We start from the raw sequence: 25,118 nt of genomic DNA on the forward strand, positions 1-25,118 counted from the left end.
GAATTTATAAACAAAATATATATTTCTGGAAAAGTTATAAACCAATTGCTTTCTGTATATTTAAGACCACAAAATGGTTCTTGGGGAAGGGTGCACAAATGGTGTTGTCCACTCCATACTTCATACTAGGGAACAAATGAGTTATCATTATTCTTAATTTTTTTTCTTATATAAATATGCTAGAAACACCTGTTATATAATAGTTGCTCTTAAAATTCAATAAAAATATTATAATAATTGATTTTGATATAGACAAATTTGACCCATATATCTCTTATTCAAGCCCCGCTAAATTTTATGCAAAATGTTTTGTATTATTTTTTTTTTTGGGTACTTTATTAAAAGGAAAAAAAAAAAAAAAAACATTTGAGTACAACAACGTTTGACAAATGACTACGTTTCTATTCTCAAAACTCAAAAAAGGCAAAGCCCAAACAGGAAACGCAATTCCAATCGTACGGAAACCAAAGACACCCACCATATCTAAGCCCACTTTCCAATAACGTGTCAGACTTTCACTAGCATAGATTCTCTCTCTCTCTCTCTCTCTCTGACTATCAATCGGAAACTCTTCTTTACTCTCCGTAAAAGGAAAGTATCGCCGCTCATTCAAGTACACGCACTAAATCCAAAACTGTTAATTCCCCAAAATACCCTTCCATTTTTCCCTATCCATCTGATTTCACTCTTTTACTCAGAGGGGGCACAGCAGTCATTCCAACACCAATCATCTTGTTTCTTTTTAATTACCAATCAGACAATCACCAATCCCTCCACAAAAAAGCATCGGGGGTGTCCCCAATACGACCCCGTTTTACAATAAAACCCCAAATCTCATTTAATTTTCTTTCATTCTTCTTCTTCTTCTTTTTTTCAAATCAAATACAATTAGTACTATATATATAATTCTCACAATTCGTTCGTATTGATCTGCGATTCAATTATGGACTTGTAAGTATGCAATAATTTTGAATTTATCGGATATCGGAGCCCTAATTTGTACGACTCGTTGATTTCGCATTGAAGATTCTTTGGATTCGGATCTTAGGGTTTCAATGGCAGATCAGGAAGAGGAGGACCTGAGGATCGCTCTGAGGATGAGTATGCAGCACTCTCCACCTGAGCCCAAGCGGAGCAAGCCAAGGGACACACCTGCCGGAGCTCCGGCTGTCTCGCCGGACGAGTCGCCCCGGCGTTTACAGCGGGAGCTCATGGCCGCTGCTGCCGAGAAGCGAATGCTGGCGGCGAGGACGGGCTCTGCTTCGGGCTTGGCCGGCTCGGGTTTGGGTTCGGTGTCGAAGGTTGAGAAGAAAGAGAAGGAATTGGGAGTGGAGAGTGTGAATTTGGGGAAGGAGCTGTCGCAGGAGGAAGCCAAGCAGTTGTTTTCGATGGTGTTTGGGACTGAGGTCTCCAAAGACATTCTTGCACAGTGGACTAATCAGGGAATAAGGTAGTGTCTTGATTATTTGATTTTAATTCTGTTGCTTAGTTGTTTTAGGAAATTGTGGGTTTTATTGAATGAGTTATTGAGTTTGAGAAATTCGCGATTTTTGTAGGTATATGGCAAGATGGAATGTAATCTAAGTATACTATATGGATATTGGATAGGTAATAGATTGTGGGTTATTATGCACTAGTCTCAGAATATGGTTGTTTTAGGGGATATTGTAGTAATGCACAGCTGATTGTATGTTTACATGGCTAAATTTGGGTTAGTGTTAATATTTGGTTTATGCAGTCACATTACTTTGAGTGCAGTCGATATTGGCGATAACCTATCTCATAAAGTGCAACTATGTTATTTGACATACTTGACAATCTTTAGAATGGGACAAAATTCACTTCTTTGTGTGCTGTTCGTAGTAGCTAATATTAGAACTTACTACTCTGAACGCATGTTGCTCTTAACATGTAATACTTTGTACCTTTTACCAACTCGGTTAAATTATGGATTATGATCATTAGGAAAGTTTTCATCCTCTTTTTGGTATTGTGAAAAATCCGTACTTCCAATATTTCCTTTTGTTCAAGTGATAGCCTATTGGTAATGACATCTTTTGTAGTGTTTCATGTTTGTGGTTTGAATCCCACCTTCTTCTCCACTATATCTACCTATCAAAAAAAAAAAAAAAAGAAAAAGAAAAAAAGAGAGGAAGTTTTGGTGCTTTGGGCATGAAGTTACACACTTGCAGCATTGGGTTGTAGCTTCTAAGTACAGGAAGTAAGGGGGTGGATGGAGTACAAAAGCAAGTAGAGGGCCGCATAGGTGTAGACTTGGTGGAATATCAGAGTAGGTTGGGATAGTTTCTTCCAGTATGTGTCCTTTGAGGTAGGTGACTGTAGTAAGGTTTTGGCATGACCAATGGAGTGGACATCTCTATTGAAGGATTTGTATCCTAACCTGTTTGCGTGCTTTGCTGATAGAGATGCCTCGGCCTTTGCTTGTTTGCATTGCCAAATGGATGGGTGGTTAGGACTTGGAACATGTGTTTTCACAAGGAATTTCATGATTGGGAGTTAGAGTCGGTGAATTCCTTTCTAGAGTTTATTTATTCATAGGTGCCCAAGGGGATGAGGTGTAATAAGATGAGATGGCGATTGAATAGGAATGGTATGTTTGATGTTCACTCCTATTATAAGGATTATTCATGGAACCAATGCTAATTTATTCCCTTGGAAGAGTATATGGTGTGTCAAGGCCCCAAAGAGGGTGTCCTTTTTTCAGACAAGAACTCGGAGTAAGATTCTTTTTTTTTTGATAAATAGAACTTGGAGTAAGATTCTTACCTATGACAATCTTATCAAGAAGGGTTTTTCTTTAGTTGGCTAGTGCTGTATGTGTCAGTGCAGTGGGGAAACGGTGAGTCGGTGAATAAATGCTCCACTATGATTTTGCTCATGTAATTTGGTGTCAACAGTAGCAGACCTATTATTTGGATGGTAGAAATTGGTTTGGGAAGTACTTTTCAGATGTTTGGAATCCTTTATGTTTGATGTGGATAGTGTGGAAGGAACATAATAACCGTATATTGGAGGATGATGAGAGACCTCTTGATCAATTGAAATCCTTGTTGATTTGTACCTTGTTTGATTGGTTTTGTGCATGTGGTCTTACACATTGTAATTCCGTTTTGGGGTTTCAAGATTCACTTTGATTCTCTGTATAATTCTTTGTAATTCTGTAAGATACTTTATTTTCATCATTGTGAACATGAAGTAATCTTCTCTTTTAATAAATATTGTTACTTTTTTTTTTAAAAAAGGTTCAAACTATGCGTATATTATATGCAGAACACCAAGGCACTACTTCCCACTCATATGGTGATACCATGATGGAAGATTGTACAGTTGTGCATGGAGCAGAAGGATGTTTGAAAAAATTAAATTAAATCTTCTGAAGAAATAAATAATAAATATGTTATAGAGAGTCTGAATTGTCATTAGAAATGTCCATAGAAGTTCAATCTAAAAGAAAATTTTGAGACCTTTGCTTTGGTAGTCTAGTGTGTGGTTGCCTTTCAGTTCATTTGGTCAGATATGGAATTATATTGACAAGGTTACAAGTACTCACTTGTTAAATATTTAATGTATTATAGTAAATAATCTTTTAGTGACAAAAAAATACAATTAAAAAAACCAAGCCTCTTAGCTCAAGTGGTATCTCTGGCCCTCTTCTTAGGGGTGGGTTTGAGTTCAAATCCCCAGGGACACATATCCCTCTACTTAACATAGCGAAAAAGAAAATACCATTAAAAATGAATGTTTGAAACATATTATCATTAAATTTAAAAAGCTTGGAATGTTTTACTTGCTTGCTTAGAAACTTGGTTCGTTGAAACTATGGCTGTACCAATATGTGATTGGCATCATACCTGATACATTGTAAAGGAAAAAAAAAAAAGAGAGCAGAAAGATTACATGACCTTTGTTGTAAGGTTATTATGTTTCACAAGCTAGAGAGCAACAACTTATGTTTTAGCCCTTTTTTGTGATGCCAGACACAAAACTCAAGCCCCCCAATTCTTTTCCTTTTCAAGTCCACCATTCATTATTAATATCTTTGTACAGTTCTGAAGTTAACATTTTAATTATATATATGTTTAATTGCTTAATCTTATTATACTGTTCAGTTTTTATTTCAGCTTAGGCTTAGTATTTAAGTAAGCTAATGATGAAATGATATATCTGTCTGTGTGCTTAAATCTGCTGCTTATGTATGTATCTGTCCGTATTATTATAATAGACCTATTTTTTTTTTCTTACCTTAAATGCACATTCCTTCATCTTTAATATCTCTGAACATTTTTTTTTTTTTTTTGGTATGTTTTTTATTCCTTTTATTAATTAAACAATAAATCTTTATGTTAGTGTCATTTCTTGCTCTTATTAGCTAATATCACAAAAAACTTTCATATAGGTTTAGTTCTGATCCAGAAACATCTATGGGCCTAGTGCAGCATGAAGGTGGGCCCTGTGGCGTCTTAGCAGCCATACAAGTAATGCCCTGATTACTTAACATTAATATGTATTTTTTGTCTCATGCTGTGTGTGACCTAGAATTTTGTGATGTGTCGTGTGTTATTTCACATATGCTCATAATTAGTATTGTTTTGTTGTTTCCAACAGGCTAAATTTATGATTCAATACCCACTACTTTGGCTAACATTGAGTCACCAAATTAGATGAACTGTTGTAAAATTCTATTTTTTTTTCAAGTCAACTTAAAATTGTTGTAGATGTACAGTGTTTTAAGGTTTATTTAACTAATTGATTGTTAGAACTTAGAACTTTATGGGAGATTTTAGAGCATGAGGTGCAATTGCAGAAGACTTGGAATCCTTTTAGGTTGGAAGTTGGAATATTTTAAAATTTAATGGCAGTATTTTTCCTCTTGATGATTTAAATGATAGTTTACCTTATTGAAAATACACAAATATCAAATATATAGAGATCCTTTCTAACAAGTGTAAGAGCTTACAGGTTTTCTAATATTCTTCTATTCTTTACTTGTTTTGTGGTTAGTAAATGACATGACCTTCCTTTGAATACTTTCAGCTTTAAAATCCATCCTTTTGTTTTGCTGTTTTCCAAGATCTTTGTAGCTCAACTAGCACCTCCAGGTGTTTGTCCACCAGAGACATTCAGGGTTCAAGTTCTCCCACTCCCAACTATCAAATTATTAAAAAAACCATCTTTTTGTTGTTTAAACTAAAGACTTTAGGTTCTCCTCTCCTCCATCTTGTTTTTAGATGAGGGAAGGTTGTACCTCCAAAGGTAGAGTCTGGTTGGAAAATTTCAATTAGTGCTCTAGTTGGAATTATTAAAAATAAATAATGTATGGATTTATATAAGGGATATAATTGTTCATTTCCATTTTGTTTTTGGCCTCAAGGGCGAACATACAAATCAACCAATCAAGAAAATTGAAAGTTGCATGAGAAGTCTAGAAATAAGAAGCTGAAGGCTTATTATTTTTGTATTCTATGTCCAAGAATGAGAAACTAATATCAGCTTTCTTTATTTTACTTTGGTTATCATTATTAATTTACTCTATTATGAGTGACATTAAGGAAAAGAAAAGAAAGAGGAAAAAAAACTAAAGAAGGAATTCTTTTGGTCTCAAATAGAGCGTGGGTCTTTCCATTTTTGACTTTAGCAAATTGAGTGTTAAGTTGTAAAAGTTTTTTTTGATAAGTTGAGTGTTAAGTTGTAAAAGTTAAAGCAAAGCATTTAAATTTCATCCTCTTGTATTACCCTTTAACTTAAACTAAATGCATAAACTAAAACAATTCAAACTTATTTGGCACCAACTACAAGAGAGCTTTGTCATTCATCTAAAAACTAATTATGAATGACAAACTACAAGAGAGTTTTGTCATTCATAATTACAGGTGGTTTCGTAAAACTGATATCAAACTTACAGGTAGTTTCAATTAATTAGCCGTGCCTTATTAAACTTAATTCTTTGTTTAACAAGACACAATTTGGAATCAAAGGAGTGTAACTTTATTCTTGTGATTTCAATAATATGATTTTTTGTCTTATTAGGGTCTATTAAATTATTAGCTTGTGGATTAGGGGGCAATGATTGCCATCTGTTCATATCTTTCACAATGGTAATTCTCTTTGGTTGTAACTCTGACCTGATATAGAAATTGGTTATGGATTAATGAATCCTGACCCAGCAGAATGAAGCTGTCTCTAGGATTTTTCCCTGTCCCGCATATGTAACCATTTTGACATTGTTTGTTTTGATTAGAATGTTTAAAAATAAAAAGAGGGGTTCAAGCTAATAGCCCAATGGTATTGGCACCCTTTGTGGTGCCTGGAGTTTGGGGTTCAGACCCCCCACCTTCTGCCCTTTTTAACTAGCAAAAAAAAAATAGAAAAATGGAGAAGAAATGAGCCTGTCCTTTGGAGGAAACAAATAATTATGATCTGTTTGTACATTATAAAATAAGCAGTAATATTCACCATTAAATTCGCAGTTTCTTAATAGAATCTGCCATGTCCATTGGTACATTCATACATGATCTCAACAATAATAATTTTTAGAACATTAATGGATTGGTTGGCTGCATTGTGGAACCAATCCTTTTCATCCTTTCTTGATTTCTTAGATTCTTGTAATTTTTGTTCTTGATTGTTTGACCCCTTGTACACTCCCTGTGTACTAGGGTGTTCCATTTTTTTGAGATCAATAAACTTTTACTTATCAAAAAAAAAAAAAAATTTTAATTGAAACACACACACACACACACACACGGGTTATTATTAAGTGTTAAGCTGGTTGTAGATTCTAAATGAGTAATATGCTTGGTCTTGACCTGTATGAGGCCTGGCGGCATGTTGAACATGGTGGCATGATGCTGGTTTAACCTGTTCTCATGTCTAGAGTTTAATAGCGTCAGCCTGGACTATAAAAGAGTTTTTGATATGTGACAGGCCATTGAAATGTGAAGATATAAACATGATAAATTCATCAAAAATCATGTTTAGCCTATCATACGTTAGTTTAAAAAAAATCGCTAACTTTTACAGTATTAAAATGGATATAATTTTCAAATGTATTACATTTATGAAATGTCTACTAGTTATACAGCTTGATCTTAAATTTTTAGGGCTTTGATAGCAGTCCTAGAAATCCTGCCAACATTTTGTTCCATCCTTCCCAAAGAATTTGTTAGGTGAATTCTAGTGATTAGAAGTTCGTTATATGGGACATGTTTTAATAACAACCTGTTAGTTCAATCTGAATTAGGTAATGGAATGATTAGAAGGTTTCTGAAATTTTCATTTAGCTAATTGGCCTTTTATAGTTTAATTTTGATTAACGAGTTATATGAATATCAAAGTACTTTCACTAGGAAGTTCTCTAGGTTTTCCCCCATTGATACTAATAAGTTATATTTTGGTCTTACCCTTTCATGGTAGTTTTAGTTTGTATTTTATTTTCTTGTGTGGGTATGTCAGAGTGTTCACCATTGTTAGCATGATGTCCCTTTTCATGCAATAAATCTTTGATTACCTATCAAAAAAAAAAAAAAAAAATGCATGAAGTCCTTTACATTGGAAAACTTTATTGGTCTTGGCTTTTCTTTCTGTTTTATGTACATGTTGCATGTGAATGGTGAATCTTGTGATGTTGTTATGTAATTTGACAGGTAATTATTTATCATGGATCTTCCTCCAATGCAATAAATCTGGTGATACAATGAGTATTATCAACTATGTCACTAACAGAGTTTGTTCCCTTATGTTTTTGTGTTAGTGATTTAAATTTCTTTAAGTAGAGTTGTCTTCTTGATTATGTTTATTTTTAATTAAGTTCTTGGTTCCATTACTTCTAGAAACATGTTTTTGTACTTATATGGGTTGCAATACTTTCTGTTGGGTTTTGCAGGCATTTGTTCTCAAATATATTCTTTTCTCTCCAGATGAATTGTCTAAAAGTCAATTTGTTGCATCGAATAATTTTGCTTCTCTAACTGAAGATGCAAAAGCAAGGTGATTAATTATTGCATTGCATTATACATCATGTCTTAATCAAAGTACAGATATTGCTTTAAACTATAACTTTGACTCTTGGAAAGGTAGCGTTTGGCCCTTGCTGAACTGGCACTCTGCACACACTATGTCCAACAAAAAATCCAGCTTTGGAAGTCTGCTAACAATGTATCTTTTGGACATCTCAAACAGCTTCTTGTAACTAGCACATGTCCTATTTCAGTGTGCCATAGTTCAGGTGTTATGCTACAGATTTGAAGTTTAATTGCTTCATCTTCATGCAGGGAAAAACCTTAGTCTCTTAAAAAATGTTATAATCCATAAATTCATTGTCTTTGGTGTCTCTGGCACTGTATTTGATTGCATGGTGACTGTCATTGTGCTTGCTTTTTGAGCTCTCTTCTATCCCTTTCTGTATTTTCTCTTTTATTTCTCTATTACCTAACATGGTATCAGAGCAGGAAATTGTAATTCTTTCCTTGCCCCTATTTCATTCCATTTTAGTCTTCTTTTTTCTTTTTTTTCCTTTTTTTCCTTCCCTGATTCAACTACTTTGTTGATTTCTTTTTGGAGTATTGGGTTGAACGATCTGTTGTCTTGATGATGTTGGAAGGTGAATGACGACATCGGGAAAATGTTGTCTTCATCTCCGTTGTTGCTGTTGATGTTTTTGGGTGTATGACTGATTTGTTGATCTGTTGGACTCATTGGTTTGGTTGGCTTTGGTTGGTGCAATTTCTGGTGGATTTCCAAAGCTTTTTGGTTGTTCCAATCATTTTTGACAATTCCGACATTGTTACAGTGGTTTATGGTAATTCCCAAGGAAAAGGGTTGCATGTTTGATTATTTCTCAGCTGTCGTCGAGCTATGTTGGTGCTGACGTTGTAGTCGTCAAAAGATTCTGAGCATTGCCAGTGAAGTAGTTGGACAGAGTTGACAGCAAAGACCCTTGTTTGGTTCACGTTGCTGGCTATTCCCTATCCTGGACTAGTAGATAATCTAGTGTTGGATGTTTGGCTCTCGGTGTTTAGCTGTCCCTTATCATGGATAAGGATAGCTGAATCTGGGTTAAGTTAGTCTGTATTGGTGTTTGGCTGAGGTGACAATCTAGTGTTTGGTCGTGTAGGATCGTTTCGACCTGTTCTACCATTTTTCGGCTGGTACAGACCATGTTTCAACTGAATCAGTAGTGTTTTGGTCAGTTCAGAGCGTTTTTTAGTTGGGTCAGCTCATGTTTCAGCCGGTTTAGAGGTATTTTGGTTGGTTCAGCAAGATTTCGGTTGATATTGCTTGAACGTCAACTGGTAAAAGTCATATTTAGGTTGATTTTTTGTATTTCTTCATCGTTTTCACATTATTCAGCCCATTCTGAGGTATTTAGAGATCATTTCTTCATCTTTTATCCACTTTTGTTGCTTGAATTTCTTAATTTCCTACTTTGTTGATTAGCATAATGAATACTAGACTTGAACTTTGTTCCTTATAACTACATTAAACACTCCGATGATATCTATTAAGTTCAATGTTAAGAACTTTAATTAATTGGTCTTGATTAGTAGAACTATTTTTGGGAGGGAAGGACTTTTATTATTATTATTATTATTTTAATCACCTCTTGTATGACAAGCAATCACTCTTTGCATTTGTGAGTATACAATCAGCTCAGGGGGCACATCTATCTGCACTTACTCTATTTCCTCCGCAAGTCTTTGGTATTAGGAGGATAACCTGATAATGTCTAACGCTTTATGGTATAGAACTAGGATAGAATCGAACATTGGGGTTACAACATATTTATTCTGCATCTAAGAATGTTGCTTGTATGACATTTGAAAGCAATATTTTAAACCTCATCCGGGGTTATCAGAGTTTATACTGTTCTCAAGTCATGGGAGTCCTTAAGGAGAGGAACATGTATCAACCCCTCACGATTGACTTCTGACATATGAAGAAATAATGTCAGGATATTGAAGTGGTTCATTTTCTTAGTGGTTTGAAGGTTGAGTATGAGCCTGTTCCGCTGTTCGTGCACAGATTTTATGTAGTTTCGATCTTCCATCTATTCTTGAGATTTATTCTTGAATCATTGATTCTAGTGAGCACTTTGCACCGATTGCCACTTGCGGTGGTCATGGTGGACCACAAGGTCATAATAGTTGAGGTGGTTGGAGTACATGTGGCTGCAACTCCAGGGGAGGTAGACACATTGGCAATTAAGAACTGAAGTACACATTGTGGGGAATAATGATGACAGTAATTAGCAATTGGGAACTGAAGTACGTATTATGGGCGTAATAATGACATAGGCAATTACTGTTGGGACCTCCATGGAAAACTCTTTGGGTCTGCCAATCTGGCTTTCTCATAGGATGAGTCCACTCTAGCATCAAGACCATCCACTATTGTCCAAGACACAAAATTGATCTCCATATTAAAAGAAGAGTATGCCCAGTGTTTCTTGCTCATCAACAGCAAGTAACCTCTTCCTCCATAATCACTTTACCTGGTCAGGTATTGCATCCACTTGTCTTTCTGATTATCACACTGTTACATCACCTCAGAGTGTTACCTTAGCCAGTAGTTCCTCAGCCAAAGTTAAAGGCTCTAGAACCACTCACTTAGTCTTGACCTTGTGTTGTTATCTGATTTACACATCTATGGTTTTCCCTTTAATTTGTAGTCCATTATAGACTAGCCAAAGACCTTTAGTGCTGTGTTAGTTTACCCTTCTATTGTATCTTTCAGGATTCCAGACAACTTAAATGATTGGTATGGGGCATGAAGTCTGTGGTTTCTACTATTTAGGCTTTGTACCTGCTTCTCCTCCACGAGCCCTTCAGCCTTCCCTATCTTCTTTGCATTGGTATTATCATCTTGGTCATACGTCCCTGTCCACATTGAAGCATCAGGTTATGAGTCTTAGCCACATTTCATCTCTATCTAGTGAAGATGTCAATTTAGTAAACACCATTCTGAATCTATCTAATCTAATTTAGTTGGTGGGGTTTCTGACTCATTTGAGTTAGTACATTCAAATATATGGGGTCTTTTCCATATTGCATCAAATTTGTTTCACTATTTTGTTACTTGGTTGAAGACTACTCCTGAAAAACATGGTTTTTTTTTTTTTTTTAATGAAAAATCGTTGATTTAATGTCAATTTTTCAACTCTTTTCCAAAGAAATCAAAACCCAATTTGGCCAGAAAATCTGATTATTGTGGTCTGACAATGAATATGTCTTAAAGACATCCTTTGCTATCTGCCAAAGGCATTATACACTAGACCTTTGTCCGAGCCTTTAACCCCATAGGCTCTAGCATCAAAGACTCCAGTTCTTTTACAAGTCTATGTCAACAGTTCATGGTTTCCAGCTCAATCTGCTGATCCACTGTATACTCCTACCTCAAACTCACTCTCTATTGCTATCCGGAAAGGTACAAGCTCTTGTGTTACTAAGCCTTCCATTAGTAATTTTGTTTTGTACCCGTCATTGTCTTCTTTTTCCTGTAATATTTTCGTACTTTCAGGTGTTTTAGTTTCGAAAACTATTCGTGATGCATTATTTGACCTAGGTTGGTGACATGACATGGAATTGAAAATGGCTACTTTACATTAGATGGGACTTGGTACCTACTCAGCAAAAAAAAAAAAAAAAAGGACTTAGTATCTTGTTCCTCTCACCGGAAATGTTCTGTTGGATGTAAATGGGTGCACAGTTTCATCCAAATGGGTCTGTTGAATGTCTCAAAAACTCTATTACTTTCCAAGGATTATACCTAGACCTATGTATGGTATTGATTATGACGAGACATTCTCTGTTGTGGCCAAGATCTATCTGTATGCGTATTGATACCCCTTGCCACCAACCTTCATTGGCCTGTGCATTTATTGATGAAATATGCTTTGAGTAGTACCATTGTATTGTACCCTTCTAGAAGAATGTATCACACTCTTCCCAAGGAGTATAGAATTTCCTTAATGATGAGGTGTCCCTTCTGTCTTTCATTTTCAAAAACATTCTTTATTCCTTATAACAAACTCTTATATATGTGGAATATAGTGACAGAAGATTCCATCAGAAAATATAGCACTTCATTTTCCTATCTTCTCTCCCTTTCCATATTTTCTCTTTTATTTCTCTATTACATGACAATTTTTTTTTTTTTTTTTTTTTTTTTTTTTTTTTTTTTTTTTTTTTTGTTGGAAGTAATACTACTTGCATTAATGGAACAGTCGTACAACAGGTGCTTCCATCATCAATTTCTTTACTTTTTAAAAAGCTTTGCTTCCTGCTACCGTTTAAGAAAATTATCCTTTTTTCATACAATTTATTCCTGGAGTTTTAATTGTGTTGAACTGTTTGATAAACCTATAGAAAGTTGCCAAACCATATGGAAAATGTTAAATTACTGATTGTTCCAAAAGCTTTAACATTTTAAATGGGAGGTAGAGTAATGTCATTGATCGAACTAAAAATTTTCTGCTCTGATAACATGTTAAATTACTGATTGTCCCAAAAGCTTAAGCTATTAGGAAATGGTGAATTTTATCATTTAACCATAATTCTAATAGAAACTACGAGCTTCTTGTAATTTAGTAGGCTTAGGTCAAAAATAGCTAAATGAGGTTTCACACACCTTATATGAGTCAATAAAATCAATACCACTTCACAAGTCATGAAAGAGTGCCTTTTCATGTTAATATAGAACTTCTCTTGTAGCAGAACCCTCATTGTTGTAATGTGAGATATACTCCTCTGTGGTCTTGCTCTGTATAACTGTACGTGGTGTGATGGGGTGGTGTGAAGTGGATGAAGTCCTTCACCTGTAGCTTTTGGCATTATTGTGCCAGTCCTGCTGTTGTAAAAGTTGATTGTGGAAATTGTCATATGACTTTGCCTAATGGCTAATGGCTACATACCTTTGTTGAGGCTAATGGTCGCATGAATTTGTCAGTGTCTATAGACTAATGGAAAATGGCTATATGCCTTTGTCAATGGCTAAAGGTTAATGGTGAAATGACTTTGTCAATGTCTCTAAGGTAATGGCCACATGACTTTATCAATGTCTAGAGGCAATGGCTATATATTCCTTTGTTGATGGCTAAAGGCTAATGGCTAATGGCCATGTTGCTGTGGAGTATGATGGCAACTATGCAAAAGAACAAGTACATGTAGTAAGACCAAATAAACCATGTAGGCCATGCAAGTCATGAAGGGTCCCACCAAATGTGCACACTCACCATTAACTCCTTGAATTATGATGAGTTAACTCGGTGAGTTGAAGCAAGTTTTGGTTTTCTCTTCTTTCTTTCTCCCGTTTTATTATTATTTTATATTATTTTGGGCATGTGGCTTGGATGGTTTGGCCCATTGCTTGCTAGCAGACATCACCATGTACAATAATTACATCATCAAAATAAAAAACTAGGAACTTGCCAATGAAGGGTTGAACATTGTGTCATCACTCTCATAATGGTTTCATAAAGTTTCTTGGTGCATTTGAAGGCTTGAATGATATAACCAACCATTTATAGAAACCATTCTTTGTCTTAAAGGCTGTCTTACCGGACCTTATTTGAATTTGGTGGTAGTCCCTCTTCAAATCTATTCTTGAAAGATCATTGGGCTTTAACTCTTGTTTTTTTTTTTAGAATATTATATTGCCCACAGAAAAAAACTAAGCATCATTTTGTTACCAGAATAGAGATGCTATCATTCATTCTACCTTGTATGGTTGAGGACGTGGTTCCTTTGGTAGCTTCAACCTCTCAACAATAGCCTTGTTGTGATAGCAAGTACCTTCCACCAAAAGTGGCTGGTCATGGTTTCGAATCTGTGAATCAGCGTCTCCAATAAAAAAGGGATAAGGTTGCCTAACAAACCTCTCCAGGCTATGCGAAAGTGGGAGTTTTGTGCACTAGATACAACCTACTATCCTATCAATTTTGTTCCATAACGTACTATAATCTGAAAAAATTGAAGTATATTTCCAATCCTCTCTTTGCTTTGGTGCAGTAGGAATATGCCCAATAACTGATAGGATGGAAGTATCTTCCTTTACTCCTTGAAGATAATCAACATTCAAGGGCTTAATCTCGCTCCTAGAATCATCACTCATTTTCTACCCACATTTGTGTTTCCTTAGCATTAACATTGGCATATAATTTCCTCTTTGGACATTGTCATGCTATATGCCCTTTTTAATCTGCACTTAAAAAAATGATCGTTTCTGTCTTTTCTTTGTTCATCAGCCCGGAGCTTTAATTTTTTAACTCAGCGGTAGAATTGGTCATATAACTTGCCTGCATGGTCAAAACTTTCTTTGAGGTATCTCTCAATCCTGAGCAGAAGGTTAGTTGGGAGAGAGGGGGGGGGGGTGTGGTGTTGGGTGGGGATTGCCTCAATCTTTAAAGCTAATTGAAATGTCTCATCAATAGTAATTATTCAGTGTGCAACCATTCAGCCTTCAAATTTGACTTAAATCAAGCTAAAGTTTGCCATGGGTCTTCATTCCCTTGCACTGAATCTTCAGCTCTTTAAATTTATACCTATTACTCAATTACTGACATGTTACCTTGCCAAAGATTGGTTTATAGTTAAAATATATCCTCTTTATAGAAACAAGGCAGTTGCTTCTGTTTTAGCTTTTGCCTCATCTCATCTCATGTAACAACGGGTAACTAAGCAAAAAGTTGACGATCATACGCCACACATCCACCTAATTTGAGTTTGTCCAACAAGTTTCATAAGAGGTAATCTCATACTCCTTTCATCCAAAATGTGATTCCACTCAAAATACTTATCCAATGAAGCAAGTCAATTTGAAACACCTGGGTAATCACATCATAATATTTGTGTCACTCTATAGAACCAATAAAAGTAGCACTCTTTCTTTGGGCAACTTCCTCGGGGAAAATTCTAATAGTAGAAAAACTTGAGAAAGTGTAATATTATTATCGTGAGTTGGTGTTGTATAGGGGTGGCAATTCATGTTGTGTTTGTATCATGTTTAGGCATTCAAATACATAGCTAAACCCTAAAGCAACCCATTTCATAATCATGTCAACAACACCACCCCCCCCCCCCCCCCCCCCCCCCAAAAAAAAAAAAGAAACCCCAATCCAACCCGTTTATTAAGTAGGTTGACTCGACATAATCCATTTCAACCCATTTAGTAGACAATCTAAGGAAAAGAAAAGAAGCAAAAAAGAGAGTTTTTTTCTTTGTTTAGGGTAAACAGGTTAGGGACTTAAGAGTTTCAATGAAGAATTTATCAATGTAGCCATTAAAATTCTTTAATTAGTCTTATTATATTTAGAATTGAAATTTGTGTTAGATAAAAAAGACATTCATTTATATAAAAATCGGGTTATTTTGAGTTGATGCGGGTTAAGCAGGTCAACAAGAAATTGACTGATTTATTAATTGTGTTAAAGCGTGTCGACCTGCTTTTGATACAAACTCATTTATACTAAATACTAACCCGTAAAAAATGTTTTGTGTTCGCGGGTCGTGTCAAATATTGCCACCCCTAGTATTGTATGTGTAAGGGTGATGGAGAAACAGTGGATCATTTATTATTGCATTGCCTTATTGCCAAGGGGTTATGGGATATGGCCTTTGCTCTTTTTGGGGTTTAGTGAGTGATGCCTAGGAGGGTTGTTGATTTACTAGCGAGTTGTCAAGGCTGTTTTGGGTGGCATTGCAATAGGGAGATTTGGAAGGCCATTCCTCATTGTTTGATGTGGTGCATTTGGAGGGAGAGAAATGCAAAAAATTTGGATAGGTGTGAGAGGTCAACTTTAGATTGGAAGACACATTTTTTGAGGACTTTGTTCCAGTGGTTATCGGCCCCAGGGAAGTTTTCTTTCTCAAACTTGATGGAGTTTAATGATTATTGTTCTTATAAATCATAGTTGTATAACTTGTATCTGCATCTAGTATTCACTTGTGTACTTGAGCAAATCCTTGGAAGAGCATTTGGCGTGTTAAGGTGCCTAAATGGATGTGCTTTTTATGGATAGTAGCTAGGGGTGGGATACTCACTGTTGATAATCTTGATTTGAGAGGCTAGGCCTTGGTTAATAGGTGTTGCTTGTGTCGTTGTGATGGGGAATCTATGGACCATCTTTTACTCCACTGTAAGTTTGCGCATGCTTTATGGAGTGAAATTTATGCAGTGTTTGGGATACAGTGGGTAATGCCAAAGACGGTTAATTCTCTACTTTTTGTATGGAGGAATTGGTTTGGGAAGCACATGTCCACTACATGGAATATGGTTCCGCCTTGTTTAATTTGTTTAGTTTGGCAGGAACAAAACACCCATACCTTTGAAGATACTGAGAGGCCTTTAGATCTCTTAAAATCTCTTCTTTTTGGTACTTTGTTTTAGTGGCCTTGTATTTGGGAATTTATGCATTGTATTTCTATTGTTGATTTCCTACAATCTATTAGCTTTAGTTCTAGAACCATGTGTTTTTGTTTCATGTTTAGAGTGTTCATCATTGTGAACACAATGTTCATTTTTATCAATAAAAGTTTTTTTTCCTATAAAAAAAAAATAAAAAAAATTTCTCCACCAGTTCTGCTGCCATGTCTAGAAGAGTTGGATGTGCTCTTTCAAGTGTGTGTACCTCGAAAATTAACCCCAAGAGGCAGGGTAGGATCTTTTTGTTGGTTATTTAGCATTCCCTTCTAAACATCTCACGTTATGCTTGGAGCTACTGCTTGAAGAATTAGGGTTGTTGGCTGAAGTTTTGTTCTTGTGAAGAATTCCGGCCTTTTATTCTACAAATTTGGCTTCCAAAGCATCAACTTTGTCAGCAATGATATAAATATAATCTTGCCTTTGCGGATCCATCACTCTTCCTTTAAGAGGCTGACAACTCCTAGTTGTCGTTCTACTGATTAGATTTTAATGTAGGATCTTTAGAAATCAGCACTAAATTAGAATTTTTGTTAAGATCTTGAAGGATTCTTGAATCGCGTTTCATATTGAAGGATAGGACGCCTCATGAAGTGGAGGTCACTAGTTTAAGAGCCCAGGTAGGGATGGGCAATAAAAAGATTGGATTTTCAATGACTTTTGTGCGAATTTGATGGTTTTTTGCTCTTGAAACATTAAATTAAACATGAAAAAAAAAAAAAAAAAAAAAAAAAAAAAAAAACCTAATCCACCTAGGGACGCAACTTGCTAAGTTAATAAGTTGTGATTTGTGGGCAATAACTCTAATAACTTTTAACATTGGTGGGGGGCTGTCCGGTATTGCACCCGCCAATCACCACTCGTCACCTCAGCAAATTAATGCTTGAGCACTAGAACCAACTTTCCCTTGCATCTTTTAAGTCTTCAAAGGAGGTTACCAGTCTCTCTCTCTCTCTCTCTCTCTAAGCACGTGCAATTGAGGATAAAACTTGGGATTGGGAAAAAAGGAGGGTGTATTTAGGTTTAGCTTGGGTAGAGTAGTGGTGGTGGTGGGTCTACAGTTAGTGCCCTTCTTAGGGCAGATGATCTTCACTTCTACTTTTTTTTCTTCCTCCCTTAATTTTTCAGTAGTTAAGCCATTTTATAATGGTAATGAACCCGAGTGAACTAGCCAACACTATAAATGTAACCTTTAGTGAAGTAGTTACAGGATTGCAAGAAAAGCACTAGGTTAGTTGCAGGATTGCACGAAGAGGAGCCTAGTTAATTTAGACTTGAAAAGTGGAGCCTAATTATTTACAAGTAGTTAGTTGGTTGGGTCACCCTTGCTAATGACTTGTGTAAATTCGTGTAAACTGAGGAATTTCATTCATTGAAGAACAAAGACCTTATTTTCTCATTTCCTCGCTCAAATTCTCTCTTCTTCCTTTTATCTTCTTCTTAGAGGGTGACGACTTTGAATCAGTCAATTTGCCCATTCATTTTCCACCCCTTCCATTCATCCACCTTAGTACCTAGCAATAATTGTTAAGACTAACAAATAAAAAATAAAAGATAAATTATTAACAATGAGAGGGCAATTGGGGCAGGGAACATATGATCGTCAAATGAGTCCATCAGAGTTTGGTGATTAGGAGTTTTAATATCTACTGCATTATGAAAAAAATGACATGTGAAAAAGTTTTAATATCTACTGCATTATGAAAAAAATGACATGTGAAAGAACTTTTTCACTAGTTAACATTATAGAGGGGAATTATTAAAAATGAAGATTTTTGGAAAACACAAGGCTAATTTGACATTCAATGCTTCTTTACGGATTTTAGAAGTATATACTTTAACTGTTGTTTTATGTTGGAGACTTTCACATTTGGCTGCAAAGTAATTTCTTTTAATAAGTACTTAGCAAAAACAATTTTTTTAGTAAGTATTGACAGGAAAGCAATGTTTCATCTTGGAGATTTTGATTTTTTTTAATGATTGATTAGTTGATTTATGTTATAATCATACGTTTGTTGAAATTTATGTTTATTTATTTATTTTTTTAACAGAGCCTTGGTTAGAAGTATGGGCGAGATATTGTTTTTATGTGGAGATAATAAAAGGGCTGCAGTTGCAACTTTGAGTGTCATTAGGCAAAAGGTTGAGGGCTCTGAAGATGGTTTGAAGGAAGAGGTAACCCAAATTTGTCAGACCTTGTCATTGATTTCTCTTTGCACTCTTTTTGCATTTCTTATCTTCTGAGTGGTAAATTGTTCTGTCACAGATCATTGGAAAAGCACTTGAAGGTTTGTCAATTGAATCAGGTTATGATTTGCAGACAATTCTGAGAGTGGACACATATACTTCGCAAGCTAGTGCATTACAGCGGCTTGAAGAAATGATTCCTATTTTTCAAAGTCGTATGGGGGCAATGCTGTTTCTTATTTCTGCTTTACTTTCTCGAGGACTGGTATGCTTGTCTGCCTGGAGTTCTCTTTTAAAAATATAAATCTACTGGTTGTTTCAGTCGAGTCTAACCTCATTTTGTGATTGTGTGATGTGTGTACCCAGAACTGGAGCAGAACCTAAAATAATTTTCAATGAAATTCAAACAATATATGTCTGTCCTTGTGCACACTTGCATGCTTGCTTGAAAAGTGTGAGGAAAAATTTCATGCTATGTGAGATAGGACTAAACTACCAGCATGGAAGGCTCATAATACAATTTCTCATTTCAGCTTCATAACATTATAATTTTTTATGGGAAAAGTTAACGAATGCCATTGGTTTATGAAATATTTTTAGAAATTTTTTATGGGAAAAGAAAAAAGTAACTGATTTTTTGAGAGCTTTTCATATTACCCATAAAAGTAGTATTAAAACTTTCCTAATATGGTCCACTAACAAATGTCATAAGGAAACTCGTTAACCAAACCCATATTTTATTTATTGAATATCATCATTTCATATGCTTGTATAGATAACAAAAAATTCCCATAAAATGTGAGTAATAGAAAGCCATATAATTAAAAGCTTTATAAATTTTATATAAAAATACTGAATGTGAGTTGGGCGTTTGAATGGTATATATAATGTACTCTAGCTTTATGTGCATTTTATGATTTTTTAATTTATTTTTATATGTTACCCATGCCATGCACAAAGGATTTTTAATCTGGCGTCACCTTCCACCCTTTGGGGTGGGGGAATATATTATATATTAATTATCAGAGTTTTTACTTTCTTTGAAACCCTTAACCTCTTGAATAATCTTGAATTGAATTTTCTTTTGGGATTAATAGATTTTTCAACCCCACCTTTAGGTCTAGTTTTGTTCCTGAGTGTACTGCCAGAAAACTGATTGATCTGGGCATGACTATGCTTAAAAGATTCTTTGATTTAATGATAACTAAGACTTCAGTTGCTGATAATTTGGGTAGATTATGTTAGTGATTCAGAAGGAAGAGGCAGGTGAAGTGTCCTCCATTTACATAAGCACGAAGTCGAAGTCATAAAAATTCTGTATCAAACTTGGGTTCAAGTGATAGCCCTGTGGTACTGGCACCCTCTATGGTGCTTGATGTCTCTGGTTCAAACCACACCTCCTCCTCCCCACTATTTTACCAATCAAATGAGAAGAAAAAAAAAAAAAAAAAGTCTCAAACTTGTTCATTGTGAATTGGATTTCTGATCCATTATTAATCAACCTGATCCATTATAAGTATCAAGTGCACTTACCTGTCAAAGAGCCTTGTAGCACAGTAACATAGCATGCTCACCTTTATTAGGAGAACAGAGAACCAGAGTTCGAATCTCCCCTTTCTCATTGTTGTAACTATTGATTTTTTTTAAAAAAAAAGGAGGTGTACTTACCTGTTTACAGCGTTAATTAATTTTCTCTCACTTACATTCATATTATTTATATGTGGGTAGTTACAATGATATTACAGTATTACAAGTTTATCCCTATCACATACCTTTACATAATACTCCCTCTCAAAGCTGGTACACACACACGCACACATATATAATCCTAGTTCTTTACATGACCAAATGAGTCTATAGTTATAAAAAGAATCAATTCATTTTCAGGGAATAACCAAATGAACCCTATACAATGTGTAAATCAAGGAGCTGAGGTCACAAGTGACAATGCAATGGAATAGCAAATGATCAACATATGCAGTCTTTACATGTAACACCAGTGATAATATAACACTTAATTGTTACATTTACAAAAGACACTTAAATGCTTTGGCACCGTTTTAAACAGTTAAAACTTCATGAAGTTTCCATGTGTATTGATATATGCATAGGTATATATATTAGGGTAAAACTTAGGTGCAGTACATTAAGTTTTCAAACTTAATTCAAACATATGGTTAGAATCATGTGATTAAATGATAATTTTACCATTTTCCAATAGCTTAAGCTTTTCGTACAATTAGTAATTTAATATGGTATCAGAGCAAGAGGCCTTGAGTTCGATCCCTATCTCCTCCACTTTACCTCTCATTTTAAAATCTCACGTGTTGGGCCTCACTTATTAAAAGGGAGTTTGAGCCCAAACGTGAGAGGGGTGTTAGAATTATGTAGTTAAATGATTAAATTTACTATTTTCTAATAGCTTAAGCTTTTGTGACAATTGGTAATTTAATAGTTGTATTGAATTTAATTATCCTTAGGAAGATAATATTGTGTTTCATTAGTCAATGCAACCATGTGTTTGAATTTACTTGGAGAACCTAATGTATTGCACCTAATGAATTGTACCTAAATTTTGCCATATATATTTATATTGATGAGAGAGAGATGTTTTGGGAGCGATGGAGTTTATACAATCCAAAACCAATAGTAACGCTTAAGAAACAGAGATCAACATTTATTTGAAAATTATGGGTGTATATTTGTTTTCACTTTTAATGCTGAGATGTTTACTTAATAAAAATGTATGCATGCTGTTGTCTGTCTTCCGGAATGGATCTTTAGACAATTTCAAACATTTTGTATTAGAACACTTATTTTAGTGTTTTTGCTACTGTAATTTTGTATTCACTTTCTGTAGCTTCATGTTTATCATTTTCTAAGTTTCATTAATCTGAAGGGATTTTATGGTCAGTTGTTTGGGATGGCCATGTTACCAATATACCAAAATTCTTTTTTCTTTTAGGACTCTGTTCAAGATGACAGGGATGATCCCAGCCTACCTCTAGTCACTGCTCCATTTGGGCATGCCTCTCAGGTATAAACCTGTGTTTATGCTTCAGCAAGTGATCTACTGGATGCTTTCCCTTATTATTAATTACTTATAAAAGAAAATTTACACTATGATTGGACATTATTATTAAGCTCTTATCCTTGTGTTATGGAACAGGAAATTGTAAACCTACTGCTCTGCGGGCAGGCTGTCCCTAATGTGTTTGATGAGAGAATTGATTTGGGTGGTGGCATGTTTCTAAAAGGCATATCCAGAAATGTGGAAGTTGGATTCCTCACTCTGCTAGAATCCCTCAATTTCTGTAAGGTTGGCCAGTATCTGAAATGCCCACGATGGCCAATATGGGTTGTTGGGAGTGAGTCCCATTATACAGTTCTATTTGCTCTTGATATCAGCGTTCAAGATGAGAATGAGCTGGAAGAAAGGGAATCACAAATCCGTAAAGCTTTTGATGCCCAGGATCAGAGTGGAGGTGGTGGCTTCATTAGTGTGGAAGGGTTCCATCAAGTTCTCAAGGAAACTAGTATCAAACTTCCTCCAGAGAAGCTTGATCACCTTTGCAGCACCGGTTTTATTGTATGGAGTGAGTTCTGGCAGGTTATTTTGGATTTGGACAAGAGCATGGGAGGTCTGAAGGATTCATCTGGATTGATGGGTAAGAAAGTTTTTGATCTTTACCATTTTAATGGGATTGCAAAATCAGATTTGAATGGCGGTCAAGTAACATCTGGAGGTGAGACTCCTGTGCAAAGACCAAGGCTTACTAAATTGAGGGTTTCAGTACCCCCAAGGTGGACGCCAGAGGAATTCATGGCTGATGTAGCCCTGTCCTCTGGTTCAGGTGGAAATGATTCTAGTGGGAAAGATGCTGAAGTGGCTAAACCGGAGCCTTCTCAGCATGCACCTTTGGTGGACTGCATAAAAACACGCTGGCCCCGTGCCATTTGCAATTGGGTGGGAGATCCCCCTAGTATTGTCTGAATGGTTTACTAATTCTGCCCGGGTCCCTGGTTGTGGTAATTTAGAGAGCGCAAATTTAAAGCAAGCACAGATAAAGTGGAGAGGAGATTTTCTTGTTTGGTTTGGTTGCATTTCAGAGTACATGAACGGAATCTGTTGACTGTTTTTGTAGTCTGAAATATGTGCATAGCATTGTACTCTATGTCGCTGTATCTTTACCATTCGATTTTGATATGTCAGCTACTGAACGGAAGGGAGGACAAATGTGATATTTGTTGTCAATCAAGGAGTAAAAATCATTCATAATTTATCTTTGTTGTTGATTAGATCATTAGAGGAGCGTTTTAGTCTTTGAGAGGTCATTGCTAAAATAAACGAGAAATTTGTTTCTGTTGAAATGAATTGGTTATTGGCCTTTTGAGGCTTCCTAGACCCACGATCATACCTAATCTGATGTTTTGAGTAGGAAAGATTTTTAGGTTTTCACCCCTCTCTCTTCTGCTGAATATCTTCTATTTGTTTTGGTATGGTTGATTTTGCTTTTGTTTTGTTTTGTTTCTAAAAGATGCTGCAAGTAAATTGCAGTTCAGAGCTATTTGTTTTTCTTACTCCATCACCTTTGTAGCTGGTCTTCATCAACATTCATTAAGCTGAGGCTATCATTAAGCTAAGGCTATAAAAATGTGTTATGAATTTGAAATATTTGTGTTCGTTTGGAAACAATTTACCTAATTTTTTTTGCGAAAGTATGGTAAATAAAAAGTAAAAGTAAAATAAAATAAATAGGTGACTTACTTGAGACCCACAGATAGTAAGAAAAATAAACAATAAGTTAACTTAAAAGTAAATTTCAAATGGCACAAAGTGAACCACCTAATCAGTTCAAATTCACATCAATATTAATCTATAGAAATAATTATTATATTAGTACTATTATGTTTTTTAATGGTTTTTAATTTTTTAAATATTAATTTTAGTTCTTAACATATTGTTTGTTTGTTAAAAATACAAATGGAAATTATAGAATATTCTGAGTGTACCATAAATGCATATTCCATTCTCTCACATGAATTTTGATTCAATTATGAACTCAATTAGTAAGATTTACTATTATGTGAAAAGAGAAAGTACGTATTTTTTGTACTTATGGAGTATTCTATAATTACCTGTTAAAAAAGAACTTGTAATTAATAATGTGTTTCACTTTATGTTCCACCAATCACAACTTGTCATGTGTTTAATTTTTTCCATTTTAAACTTTAGTTATTTTATAAGGAAAGTTAAACAAATATATAACAAGTTGTGATTAGTGGAACATAAAGTAGAACACAAAAAATGGTACAGAGAATTTGTATTTGTTTTTGATTGGGGTGAATGAAAACCGTAGGAAGGAAAAGTGGGGAGAAAAAAAAGCTTTTTGGCTCACTAGAGAAAATTGGTGGTCCCGAGTATTTTCCACCATACCAGTATGAATTTTAATAAAATCATTTAATTAGATTATTTATTTATTTATTTTATACATAAACAAAATGGATGTGTAAAAAAAAAAAAAAAAAGTAGGTGTGATGTATTTAACTGTTATAAGATTTCATATTTATTAATTTAATTGATAATAAATAATATTTTTCTTGTCTAATAGGCAATAACCGCAAAAAATAGTTCCGAATTGAAGTCATAATCTATATATTACTAAAAGTTGATTCATAGCCTTTAATGTTGCTACGCTCACATTAAGCCGCATCAGCCGCCATGTCATTCCCATCCTATTTTCTGAATTTTTAATTCAATTTTAAAATAGTTTTTACCAATTAATAAAATACTAGTAAAGCTAAAATTATATCCAACCATATCTCTACTTTAAATTCCACTTCTTATACATTTAAATCCACGATACAGCCTGTACGGCACTGAGATTCCAAGACCCATATAGGCCCTTGGGCCCAGGCCCAACGGGAGCAGCTCCATTGCCCTAGGCCCTTCTTGGATCTGCCTTAGCGTAAAAACCAATTTTGGGCCTTGAATTCTGATATGTGCTCGGCATAAGCTTTCCCGAACAAGCGTATTAACCGTGTCCGGGTAAATCATGATATGCTCGGTAAACTGCATTACTGAGTACTATCAACTAAGCTGGAACCAAGTTCCAAGGCCATAATTGTTGCACCCCACTCTCACCTAAAAATCCACTTAAATCAGATAATACTGGACCTTCAATAGCACTAACAGAGGCTGAAATCGTAATCTCACCACTAACCTTGGCTATAAATAGCAGAACTTGGGAAGGAAGAGGGGGTTCAGAAAAAGAGAGAGAAAACAGTCAAGTGAGAAGAAGAAACTGAGTGTTGCTTTGAGTCTCTCTGCCAAGAACGACCCAGAGTAGGAAATTCTCAAGCCCACTACAAATAAATTGTGAGTCCAAGAGAGTTCAAGCCCAACAGCCTCATTCCTGGTTCCCACAATTGGCGCCCACCGTGGGGCTCTCCTACGAAACTGTGGTTCGACTGAGACTCAAACAAGGGAAATGTCC

At 35.3% G+C, this 25,118-nt stretch overlaps 1 protein-coding gene across 1 annotated transcript; it reads left to right on the plus strand.

Moving 5' to 3' along the window:
- Positions 1-517: 517 nt before the first annotated feature.
- LOC115975041 (ubiquitin carboxyl-terminal hydrolase MINDY-3) lies at positions 518-23,080 on the plus strand. Its single transcript, XM_031095676.1, has 7 exons — positions 518-1,450; positions 4,418-4,496; positions 7,904-8,007; positions 18,486-18,609; positions 18,701-18,886; positions 21,587-21,658; positions 21,791-23,080. Exons 1-7 carry the CDS (start codon positions 1,056-1,058, stop codon positions 22,613-22,615), a joined length of 1,785 nt encoding a protein of 594 aa, XP_030951536.1. The 5' UTR covers positions 518-1,055; the 3' UTR covers positions 22,616-23,080.
- The last annotated feature ends 2,038 nt before the right edge of the window (positions 23,081-25,118 follow it).

The sequence above is a fragment of the Quercus lobata genome, chromosome 2 (assembly GCF_001633185.2).
Source record: "Quercus lobata isolate SW786 chromosome 2, ValleyOak3.0 Primary Assembly, whole genome shotgun sequence".
NCBI lineage: Eukaryota > Viridiplantae > Streptophyta > Magnoliopsida > Fagales > Fagaceae > Quercus > Quercus lobata.